This window comes from Siniperca chuatsi, linkage group LG16, assembly GCF_020085105.1.
Source record: "Siniperca chuatsi isolate FFG_IHB_CAS linkage group LG16, ASM2008510v1, whole genome shotgun sequence".
Classification (NCBI taxonomy): Eukaryota; Metazoa; Chordata; class Actinopteri; order Centrarchiformes; family Sinipercidae; genus Siniperca; species Siniperca chuatsi.
Window position 1 is genome coordinate 15,578,009 of NC_058057.1, and position 12,398 is coordinate 15,590,406.

General features: G+C 41.8%; 1 protein-coding gene across 8 annotated transcripts in view; it reads left to right on the plus strand.

Moving 5' to 3' along the window:
* nhsl1b (NHS-like 1b) overlaps window positions 1–12,398 on the plus strand; it is a 109,722-nt gene that overhangs the window by 57,123 nt on the left and 40,201 nt on the right. The window contains exon 1 of one of the 8 annotated variants that reach the window (XM_044168598.1): window positions 8,676–9,012. The exons of the other annotated variants lie outside the window; for them this stretch is intronic. Within the exon in view, the coding sequence (XP_044024533.1) occupies window positions 8,700–9,012 (313 nt within the window). The 5' untranslated portion in view covers window positions 8,676–8,699. Of the gene's footprint in view, window positions 1–8,675; window positions 9,013–12,398 lie in introns of those variants that run through there. 8 annotated transcript variants of the gene reach the window in all.

The following is a 12,398-nucleotide window of genomic DNA, read 5'->3' on the forward strand; positions in this document are numbered from 1 at the left end:
TGGTGTTTGTGTGTCTGAGTGTGTGTTGTCCACAGTAACAGCTGGCAAAGCAGCAGTTGCTGGGCTGCTGTCCTGCAGAGTGGGGCCATATGTTGGCTATTACTTGACTGACCAGTTAAAAGTGAGATAAGAGGTAAACTGATTCCTCTTTTAGTGGCAGCCTCATTTTGCATTTTTGTCTATTCTCACACACTCTGTTTCATTGCTTGGCTATATTACAATATACTTTATGCTCAATGTATGATTGTGACTCTGTATGACTCAAGCTCTTCTTCCTTGTTTTACACACGCACACAAACACTGACTTCACCATCAGCCATGTGTTAATGACAGCATGACGTTGCCCAGTAGATGATATGATACTGCTGACATAAACGACAACCGCAGCACTGGTGTTGGCATCAGGAGTTTTGCTTCCGTTGCTTTTGGCCTCCTTTGTTAAGAAATACATGTTGATGCACAGATGTAAGTACGTCATGTTGGCATCTTTACCTATCATGGATCTTAATTTAAAGCCACAGGGTTCTGTTCAAACGTACTCACTTCTGTCATTTTGAATATCATGAAAATCAAATCCAATCTACGGCTCTTTTACTGCATGTCCCCTCCACATTTCTTGTATTTCTTCAGCTCTCCCTATCAAATAAAGGCAAAAAGCCCCCCAAAAAATCTTTAAAAAACAACGTTTATTATTCGTGTAAGTATACACCTTTTAAAGTTGTTGACCAGCTCTCATTCTACATGTTCAGGTGGTGGTTATTGTGAAGAATAACCTTCAATTTGGCCTAGTTTGCACTTGTATTGCCCAGCAACTGCCAGCCTAAATTGTATTGTACAAAACAAACTCTTCAAATGCAGGAAATAACATATTTATTGGAAAACGTGCATTTCTAAGTTGAAAAACTGTGGGAACTCCAGGCCTACAGATGCAATAAAAAGAGGAACAAAATGATCCTCAGCTGTGTCTTAGTAAAACTGCTCTTATCTCAGAAATGAGGAAATCATCCCTCTGGTGAACCCACAGATTTTTCTTTCTGAAGCCTGTAGTATGGTTTCCAGAAATGAGTTAATATAAACTGAACCCTACAACTATTTGTGGCAATATCCCAATTCGTCAGCTGTACGCAGTAATTTATGTTGTCAGTTACACAGTTTCCACACTATGCGACTCTGGTCAGATTTGGTATGTAGAGAGAAACAGATGTTGGAGAAAAAAATTCTGTTTGTTAGATGAAGTAATTTACCATTTTTAAACAAGATGGCCTGGTTTAACTTTGTACGTTTGACTTGTATGGTAGCAGGAAGGTCTTTTCCCTCATCCATGTTCACATCACCCTGAAGAACTAATACTTTACTATGTAAAATGTTTAAAAATTGTCATACTCCAATCAAGTTATAGACATTTAGACCCACTTCCCTCTATCAGCTGTGGTTAAAGACAATAGCACCACTACCAGTTTCGGTTTCCAGCTTCAAAAGACATGGCAAACTGACCCAAATACTCTGCATTACATTAAACACTGTGATCCAGTAGATTACTCTACACTGGTTGGCAGTTACAGAATGTCTGCTTATGTTATGATTTAAACACGTCCCCGCATTTGCCAACTCTAGGGCAGATGTGACACATATTCAGCCCACGTTCCTCCACATCCAGCTGTGGCCAGAGTGGATCCTCATCTGTTTTGACTACACACTCACTCTCCCCCCTCTCCCGCAGAAAAGCCTTGCATTTTAGTGTAAGCCCTTTGCTAGCTGGCCAGACCACTTGGTGTGGCTTTTGGTATGTTACATAAGTTATTTCTGCACTTGAGCTCCACTCTAGTGGAATATGTTAGCCCAGAAAGGAGACATTAGATGGGACTGAGTAGGGATTAGTTGGAGTGATTTAAGAAACCTCATTCTCACTCAAATTGGAGGTTTCCTGCAGTGTGAGGGGTATAGAAGTGTCCATGTTAGTGAATGTAACCCTGTCAAGCAAACATATTGCAGAGAATTCATCTGACCTCCTTGTTGTGAGGTCAGATAAGGGCAGCTCAGGCCATGTCCAATCTAGAAGAACATGTCTTTGGTTGAGTGGAACTTGGTCCAGTGTTCCCTGGTTTGTTTTCAACCACTCGGATGTGTGAGCATTAAAGCGGCTTCAGATGTTTTGGTTGCAGACAGAAGTTGAGGGGGAAGTGCAGATGTGCCGATCCAGCCATACACAGATGCATCGTTAATGAAGTGTGCACTTGGACTGTATGGAGTAGCCTGAACCATCATCCAGTTTGAATAGGTTTAGTGTAATTAAGTCATCATGTGAAGTATTCTAAGGCTTATTTAATGACTGAATATTCTTCATTTGTTCATTAATAGATGAACTATGTATATTCTGTCATTAAGTCCATGATGTACAGTAGATATTCAAGCCAGTGTGAATACCTTTTGTTGAATAGGATTATTCCTACTGAAATTTTGAAAGCAGTAGAGTTTAGACGATTAGCCGATCGTCAGAAATTTAATCTGAAACTATTTTAATAATTGATTAATCAATTAATTTTTCAAGCAAAAATGCTAAACTTTCACTGGTTCCAGTTTCTCAAATGTGAGGATTTGCTGCTTTTTTCTGTTTCCTGTTAGATCATTTTAAATTGAATATCTTTAGGTTTGGACCTATGGTCAGACAAAACAAAACATTTGAAGACATCACCTTTAGACTTTAAGAACTTGTGATGGGCATTTTTCGCTAATTTATGAATAGCTAAATCAAGGAAATAATCAGCAGATTAATCGATAATGAAAATATTGGTTTGTTGCAACCGTAGAACACAGTAAGATAGCATTTTATCAAATTCAAATCCAGTATTAAATCAGTTTATCAAATCTGAATCTAGCTTTCAACATTTGTGAGTAACTAAAGTTATAAATAACTAAAACTAAAAGATTCAATTTCGATCTGCGTTGTTGGCTGAGAAAGCTGAAACACTGCAGTTTTTAGTGGCAGCCTAACTAAATATTCACAACCAGTAGCTATAACTTGAAAATAGATGAGCAGCATAAGATATTAAATGTGGATCTTTGCTACAAACTCTGGCTTGCAGAGAGCACGATAACCAGACAACAGCCAACAGTTTTATTATAGCTGTTACGGATGTAACGTTAACTAGTGACAATTGAAATAATCTGCTGCTGGTGATGTTTGTCATTTTATGGTCAACTCCAGCTAAAAATGAGAAGCTGTTACCTGAATGTCCAGAACACTGTATCCCTTATTCCAGCGTGGATCATGTTTTGAAAATTGGTCTATTTTACAGGATCTAAAGTTGAACTTTGATTGAGAGAGATACTGATCATATAGAGATGTTTGCGAGCATCCGTGAATGCTTCACTCGTGTATGCATCCTGCATGTGTGTGTGAATTGAATTCCAGGAATGTTTGTGTGTGTGTGTGTGTGTGTGTGTGTGTGTGTGTGTGTGTGTATGAGTTCCACACACTTTTGGGAAGACAGCGGGAGCTCGTGTGGTTTTTCTCCGGGGCAGCCATGTTAGATTTTGCCTACAGGGCAGTGACCCACATAGCTATATGTCTAAACCTAAATTTAACCTCAACTCCTTCATGGCATTTCACTTCGGATTCTCACCACCTATATGGTACCTACACATCAGATCAGACAGGACTTTGGATAGTGCAGCAAACTTAAGGACAAATATGGATTAGTGGTTATGATCTGAAACATTTATCTCTATTATTAAAGCAGAAATATTAGAATATTGTTTTGTTTCATTTCAACATCTTTCGCAACATTTTTCAACTTGTTCTAGTTAAAGTTAATTTCAGTGTTTCCATATTGGCATTTGTAGCCAACCACCACATCAGTGTTGCCATTATTAATTCTTGAAAGTATATTGTGCAGCCCTATAGTTGACATTTACTGTTTCAAGAACATTTGCATGTGTTTGGGTTATTGGTAGTGAATAACTGATCCTATGCAACTCGATAAGGAAATAACATTTCATCATGTTGGAGGAAGTAGCACAAATCAAAATCAGAGATAGTTTTGATTTTTAGGAATCATGAGTTGTTGACAACCATTTTTTTTAGGAACGCCATTAAACTTCCTCCTTCTTGTTAACCAAGACAGTCCTTCTATAACCAGTGCACCTGTGCCGTGTGTCTGGAGAGACTGTGACCCCTTGACCCGAGGCTGACCCACTACCTTCCCTCCGGCCTTGTGGGTTGTGGTGTTGATGGATGTTCTCACACTTGATGTGGCAGGCTGCTTATCTCCAGTGGGGCGGAAGAGAGGAGCAGGGAGGACAGGAGAGAGGTGTTGAAATGTAGACAGCAAAAACTGTTTTCAGTGTGGGGAAGCTGGCTTCTAAAGCCACTTAAAATGATGGTGAAAGGCTGGCAGAAACTGACCTGCTTTTTTATAAACTAGTCCACCAGTATCAGACTGTGAAATACCACAACATGGCTACATATTGGACTTGTAGCTTTGCATAATAGGTCATTTGAACTTACTTTAATAAATACTCATATTCATATTGAGATATTAGTATATTTGTGCATTTTTCTATCTACATGTTGATCTAAGTAGACACGTCCTATGTGTTCTGAGTCACAAGACACAAGTCAGATATGGCCATTTTGAACTCTATCTAAAAACAAAAGTCAAGTCCAGCTGTATGTTACTGTTGTGGACCAATTGTGAGCTTTGAACAATTCATATTTACCACTAAAAATAAAACTTGGATTTCAGGAACCTGGACTGATATAGGTCCTCAGTTTAAGGAAATGCATTTAAACCACTTATGCTTGCTGCTGGAATCAAACCAATTTGTGGACTTTTAAGTAGTAGCCAGTGAGCTTCTAGCTAACTTCCCTGCTAAGCTTCAGCAGTTGTTCCTGGGTTGGTTAGCTAATTTTACTTAAAGGTCGATCTGAAGTGCTTAATCCTCATGTGTAAACTAAACTTTAAACTAATGTTTAAAATAGCCTCCATGTATATTAAGTCACTTTGTCCATGTATCGTACAGTTTTGCTTTAGTAAATTATGCAAACTCGCATGGGGAGGAAACTCAGAACGAGATGTTGTCTGCTGTAAACAAGTCAAACTCTTCAAAATAGGAGATTTCTGGTCTTGATAGGTAAACAATAGATGTTGAAGGTCCAAGCGCCTGTGAATGGGCTCTGTCAGGACTCCAATGAATCTTTTGTCTACTTAAAAGAGTTTACAAAACAATGGCTTTTTAGAAAGTTTGGAAGTTTAGAATGATGTTGGAGTCAATAAGGGGGACTTACTGTATTTTTAGTATAAGACAAAGTTTCTTAGGAGGCGAGTGTTAAGCCGTGATGTTTCCAGGGACAATGCTGGAAACCTTTTGTTGTGGGTGAAGTTTGAAAAGACAATGGTCGACTCCCTGTGGATGAGTGGATGACTTCCCCAGACAGAGGACTAACTCAGCGTGCAGGTGCTCCTCTCACTCCATTCAGACCTATGCGTATCCATGGTTACCATTGTCCCTTCCCCAAAGCCTTCCGTTTTGGCTTCCCCCACTCACAAACACACACACAGTCTATGTGCACATGTGAGTATTCACAGGGACATAAGAGAGTTTATATGCACACAAGCGTGTAAACATACATACACAAAATGAACCGTCTCAACTTGAACTCACCATGGATGTTGCATTGTTCAAGAATTGTGGTGCGCATACACACAGACACACACACAGACACACACACACACACACACACACACACACACACACACACACACACACACATACTGTATCTCCTTACAAGTAATAATCCCCATTCATGGGCAGTGGGCTGTGAGAGTCTGACCGCCATACATGCTGGGTCTGGGCAAGACTTGAACATTCACAGCCAACTAAGACACACAGGACATTGGTTCTGTATGTGTGTGTGTGTGTGTCACCACCACAAACATACATGTACCTGCTTGTAAAATACCAATAATGTATGTTTGTCTGTGTGTTGCTGTAAAAACACCCCCTGTTGTGATGTTATGATGCTATGATGCTATTATGCGTGCAGGTCTGCATGACTACACACCCCCTGATGTTGTTCTCTGTGTGAACTGTATGACCCACTGTGTCTATGTGTTCATGGATTTAGGGCAACAACAGTGTTAAGTGCAATTTAGGCCACAGTCAGAATCTTTTGGCTTGCCCAGTGGGCTAGTGTGTCCACACACTGTTTTATATGTGTGTGTGTGTGTGTGTGTGTGTGTGTGTGCGTGTGCGTGTATACAGTGGTTTGTCCATTATGTTCTGTGTGGGTGTGCAATGGTTTTGGTTTTGTAATCAGCTTGTGTGTTGGCTGACTCACCATGCTGTGGAAATGATAACCATCAGTAATGGCTGTTTTAGCCTCTGGCTCTCCGCTGAGGCTTTGGCAGGATAACAACCGCAAACAGACACGCACACGCACACACACACACACACACACACAGTCTCTCCCTATTCCCCCAAAGTTGCAATAGTTTATGAGTGTACCGAAGCTGCAGCTAGCGATTATTTTAATTATCGATTCATCTGTCAATTATTTTTTCGATTAATAGTTTAGTCTACGAAATATTAAAAAATAGTGAGAAAACGTCCATCCCAGTTTCCTAGAGTTAAGTTGACGTCTTCAGATGTCTTGTTTTGTGCGGCCAACAGTCCAAAACCCAAATACATTCTGTTTACAATGACATAAAACAGAGAAAAGCAGCAAATATTCACATTGGAGAAGCTGGAACCCGAGCATGTTTGGCATCTTTTCACAATTTTTACTTGAAAAATGATTGAAATTATTCGATTATTAAAATAGTTATAGTAGTAATAGTTCTAATAGCAGAATATATTTCTGTCAATTGACTCACTGATTAATCAACTAATTCTTTCAGCTCTTAGAGTGTACTTTTCAAAGTATTTGTAAGTACATTATAGAGTACTCACATTGGTGTGTATCGGTGTTGTCTGGCAGGTGTTAGCCACCACCAGAGGGAGACATTTGCTTTAGTATTCTCAAGTAGTTCTTGCCCCCCTTAAAATTTTTCTCTTTTCTTTTTCACCTTGTTTTCATTCATTTTTATGACTGTCATACATTTCATTGGTTTCCTTTAATGGGCCATCACTGTAGTATCCAGTCTTTAGTTTTGTACATTCCTATCCTCTACTGGTCTTCATCCTATTTATTTGGGCATATCAATAAGCTTAGCCTGCCTCACAGCCAAGCTGATTAAGGATCACACACACACATACACACCCTCACCTAGCAGGTGAGTCTGACGTTTTTACCACTCGTGACTACACTCACCCTGTTTTTTAATCTGTGTGTATCTCTTTGTTTGCTGCTTATCTTTTTATCTGGTGTCAGGTAATACTTCTTGGCCAATCTGTGCCTCAGTATGTTAGCTCAACTGCAATTAATTTCATCAAAGCTTTGAAACTTTTCTTCCTTGTGTGTGTGTGTTGTCTACTTCAAAGAATTAGGTTGTGTATATTTTCAACTGGATCTCTGTACTTGGCAACACCAGTCAGGTGAAGGTAAACCTGGGGCAGTAGGTTGATATTTGCCCCCATGTGCAGCTTTCTTCACACTTGAGTTTGCGTCATCTGAGTTAACCAGCTGACACACAACACGCCAAGTCTTTGTGAACTTCCACATATTTGAGCACTGGAGGTGATGTAGTTAATTATCTACAGCCTGGTGTCCATCTGTGATGTGTGTGTGTGTGTGTGTGTGTGTGTGTGTGTGTGTGTCACAATTGGAGGCTAGGGCTGGAGGCTGGATAATCTGGGTTTACAGATTAGAACAGCAGCGTTGAGGAGCAGAGGAAAGAGGGAGGAGGAGGAGCTGAGAGGAGAGGAGAGGAGATGCCGTGTGGATGCCACTAAACAATGCTGGTGCTCTGTCTCAGATAGGTAGAGAAAGAGGATGCTCTCAGACACTGCAAATTTGTCTGAACACTCTTTTGGAAGCACCATTTTTTTCTAACCTCATAATTCACCAAATGAGGCGCTCACGATCTTTGGCCATGAACTCATTTCTTGACTTTTTGTGGATCTTCTTTCGCACAATTTGTGGTGATGCTTCTGGGTCATAGCAAAGGATAGCACAGCATTTAGAAGAAATTTAACCACAGGTATTTGCAATAAGGCAATGCCCTTTGTTTTTTGTGGTCATTTTTGGGGGGTCAGAATTCCTGTTTTTGCAAGCTACCGGGGTGTCTGCCAGACATCCGACTGATAATCATGCAGGATTTCTAATAACCTTATGCTGCAATAGTTCTGTGGAATATTTGTTCTGGAGTTAAATCTTGTAATCTAACACTGTGCACAGCCTTCCTTTGTCAGGCAAATCAATGCAAGTCAATAGAACCCCCTGAGAGAGGGAGAGGAAGGACAAAAACAGTAGGAGGAGAGAGAGAGGAGGAGACAGAGGGGGGATTGGGTCCCCTGTGGGTTGCAAAAACCTCCATCCTATCTGCCCAGAGAGAGAGGGGGAGGCCTATTGAGGGTTTGGGAGCAAAAGGGGAGGTCTCCCACACACACCCTTCACAGTCACCCCTCCATCCCACCACCTCAAGTGCTTGTCCAGAGAGAGAGGGTCGTGCAAGAAGGAGGAGGAGTTGGGGGCTTTGGTCCTGGATAGAGCACTGGAGGGTGGGTGTTGGGGGGGGGGTTTAGGTCTTTAGCCGGGGATGATCACATACGTGCACTGCCTCTCCTTGGAGCCGGTGGTCAGCTGCTGGCACAGGGCCTGCTATGAGGACCCACCTGGTGAGAAGCGAACTCTGTGCTCCTTCCAGCCCGCCAACAAGATGGGGAACAGCCTCCAGCCCGAGGCCTTTCCCAGCCCCAGGCCCGCCAGGCCAGGGGGCTGCCTGCGCAAACGTCTGCTTTCGGTGTCAAAGGTCCATCAGAGGCCGGACTCTCTCTGGACACCCAAACCACTGCTGGGACTAGTCGCCAAAGGCTCACCAGGGAAAACACTAACCTTCCAGGATGGCAAAGGTACAGACTCGAGAGCAGAACAAATTCACTGACATGGAGTTTGTTAGCTTGAAGTTGTGGAGTTGGAACAAACAAACTTTTAGTTTGCCAGAGATTTTTAGTGTTGTTTAATGTTAGAGCTTCATTGCGTCTATCTACTCCAGACTGTTGTCAAGATTGGCTGTAGCTCTGTCCTCTCTTATTTGAACTGAAAGACAATGTGATTATAGGGGTTCTTTCCTTCAACTTTAGAGTTGGACTACCCAAGTAGCAGTCTCTGTGAGCCCTCTTATTAAGACTTAACATGACCACATTGCTGTTTTGCTACAGTAACAATGGTGGTATTTATCTTGGCTGAGAAACAGACTCCTACTTCAAAGTGAACATAAGTTACCTGAACTGTTTGTGGGCATTAATTACATGCCGTACTGTATGTCACGGTGCCAGAGAGTCACGACATATGTGGTGGAAGCTTTTCCCAAGCTGGGCTTTGTCTCTTCTTATTAGGTGATTTCCATCCCCTTGTAACTAAGTGATCTGTGCCGTCTGTCTTACTGTGTGCAAGTGTGCATCCTTACATATGTGTGTGTGTATGTGTGTTATGCTGGGTGTCCTGTGCCGAATCAATGCAGATTGTGGCTTTGTGACCTTGGAGACCTTTGGCATTTGATGTAGTGGCGGGGGTCCAGCAGGCAAGGGCTGGATGACCCTCAGAGAAAGGCTTTCATGAATACTGTCACTAATGCTTAAATACATGACCTGCCATGTAGCACATCTGTGTTACCTTATGTTTGTGTAGGGATATTTTGTTTCTGCTTTATTATATGCATATTTAATGACTTCCCTACTGTGCTTGGACACGTGTTTGAGAATGCATTTATTCACTCATGCACGCATTTCCCGCATGTATCGTCAGTATAACTTCTTCGTGTGTTTGTCTTAATGAACGTATGCCCATGGTGCATGCTTGTCTCCAGACCGTGCTTCACTCTCTGTTTTGGAACAGTAGGCCATCATAACTCCCCAGGGTGACCACCCCTGGGAACAAGACACAATAGTTGTCAGCTGGAGGTGATGGGCCAGGCCTGCAGGGAAGTGGAACAGAGCTGACAGTATATGGGTGATGGAGGTGACTGGGTTACGGAGGTGACCCACTTTCACCTCTGCCACTACATAAAGGAGCCATCAGGGAGATAAGAGAGTGCTGAAGGATGTGACAGGGTCTGTCACATGATCATTATTTAGTTGTAAGAGTACTCAAGGATATGATATTACACGACTTAATAGTGCTTATAATGCTAGTGATCAACCAAAATTCTTATGGCACAAAAGGTAAAATATAAAATACATTAATTGGAAAAGCATGAGATACTTTTCTTCTTTTGTAACTTATTTTCTGTTTTTGTTGTTGTCCCATATTAAGTCTTTGTCCATCCATCCACTTTAATAACTACTTAATATCTTTCTGCATGTACGGTTATCTCAAATCAAATCCCTCATTCCTGTGCTTTTAGCGTAACAATATGCTGCCAGACGAGTGCGACCCGCGCTCACGCCTGCTTTGGCTAACACGCCGTGACAGCTCAAGATGTCGCCACCATGGGTACAGTATTGTCTGGGCTCTGTAGGTTGAATCAACCTCCCAGTCACTCTGTATTCATGCACAGCTGAACAGACGAACCTCAAACATGCTCAAATTGGAGTTTGGCTAATACGTCCTTTGTGTGTATTTGTTTCTGTTTTCCTGTATGCTTTTATCTGTTACTATCATGCCTTGTGTTTTTTCTTCCTGACTTCAATTCTTTATATAAATCTTCATTTTCTTACAGAAGATTGGAAATGGCAACTCTTTTTTTCTTTCCATCGGCTTCTCCCCCTATCCTCCTTTTATCTTGCATCAGTTTAGTGGTGGAGCAGGTGTTCCACCGGTTCCTCCATAATCCTTCAGTGGGAAGGCAGGTTCAGCTATCGACCAATCAGTACCAACAGCTCCCAAGGGAAGAGCACCTGAGGGATACAAGGCTTGTAGAGTAACTAGATGAGGCCAAATGAAATGGATTGGCTGCATTTATGGGGGAAGTGCTGCTGAAAATCAGTTAGGGTAATATAATTGTGGCGGTGGGAATGCGGGGGGGGGGTTCGGCCTCAGCTCTTTGTCATTGTCTCCCCTTCGGTGTTTCGTTCACACAAGCATAACTACATTTCCCATCTTTTCAATGCGATTAAAAACCTCAGCAGTAGATTGAGGGTGGCTCCACAATTGCCAAAGTTGGAGGTTAAACTTTCATTAGAACCACCCTGCATTAGAAATGCATGCAGTCATGGTGCTGTAGGTAGGATGTTGGATGAAAGTGTCCAGAAAATTGCATGTAGTAAAAGAGAAGAAAAAGAGCATCCATATTTATCTATTCCTTACTCTCATCCTCAAAAGGTTTTGAGAGAGGAGACAAAAGAAGAAACAAGCTTAAGGTTGCCCCTGTTTTCCCTATCTTTATTCCTTCTTTCCCTTCTCTTAAACCAGTCTAGTTATTCAAAACCAGTGCACTAAACTCTGGTTGGAGGTTAACGTGACAGACTGGCCAGTTAACTAGTCTTACAGATTGACAAAACCTTATAAGACATTTTCTCACCCTGTGCAGAAAAAACATCCAGTCAAATCAGCTTGTCTTTCCTCTTACTCAGGGATTTTAGAGTTTGAGGTGACGCACCATTCATAACAGCACAATGAGATTTGTTAGTTTCAAGGCATACACCTACACTCAAAACACACTCAAACATAGATGAGTAAAGACAAGTACACTCTTAGTCCTGAATGTGCATGAAAACCCCCCAATAGCAGGTTCGAGGTCCCAGAACAATGGAGTAGAGAGCATGACACACAGCTTAATGAGATGGAGAAAAGAAGGGGATTTCTCTGTCACATGCATGCATGCACACACACACACACACACACACACGCGCACGCACACACACACACACACACACACACACACTCACTCACTCACTCACTCACTCACTCACTCACTCACTCACTCACTCACACACTTTCGGGAATTGGGAGTCAGGGGTTGCTTAGAGTTATTCAACTGTAAAATGGGTTAAGGCTCTGTTTTCCTTCAAAGCAACTCTGTCTGCCTCAGTCTCCCGCTCTCCCTCTCCCTTTCTTTCATTGATTAAATCTTTAACCTTGTTTGTGTCTGTGTGAATGAGTAAATGTCTACTTTTCCCCCAGTTGTCTGCTCAGACTATAAAAGCTACAGCAGTCCAATCCACATCTTCCCCGTCCACATCTTTTTAGACATTCATTTAATTAGAAGATAGAGGAAGTGAAGGGTAGTCAGTGAGTAATAGCTAGCTGTGTGTCTAACAGATGGAGACATCTCAGCTTGTTAAAGCCCTAATAGGTA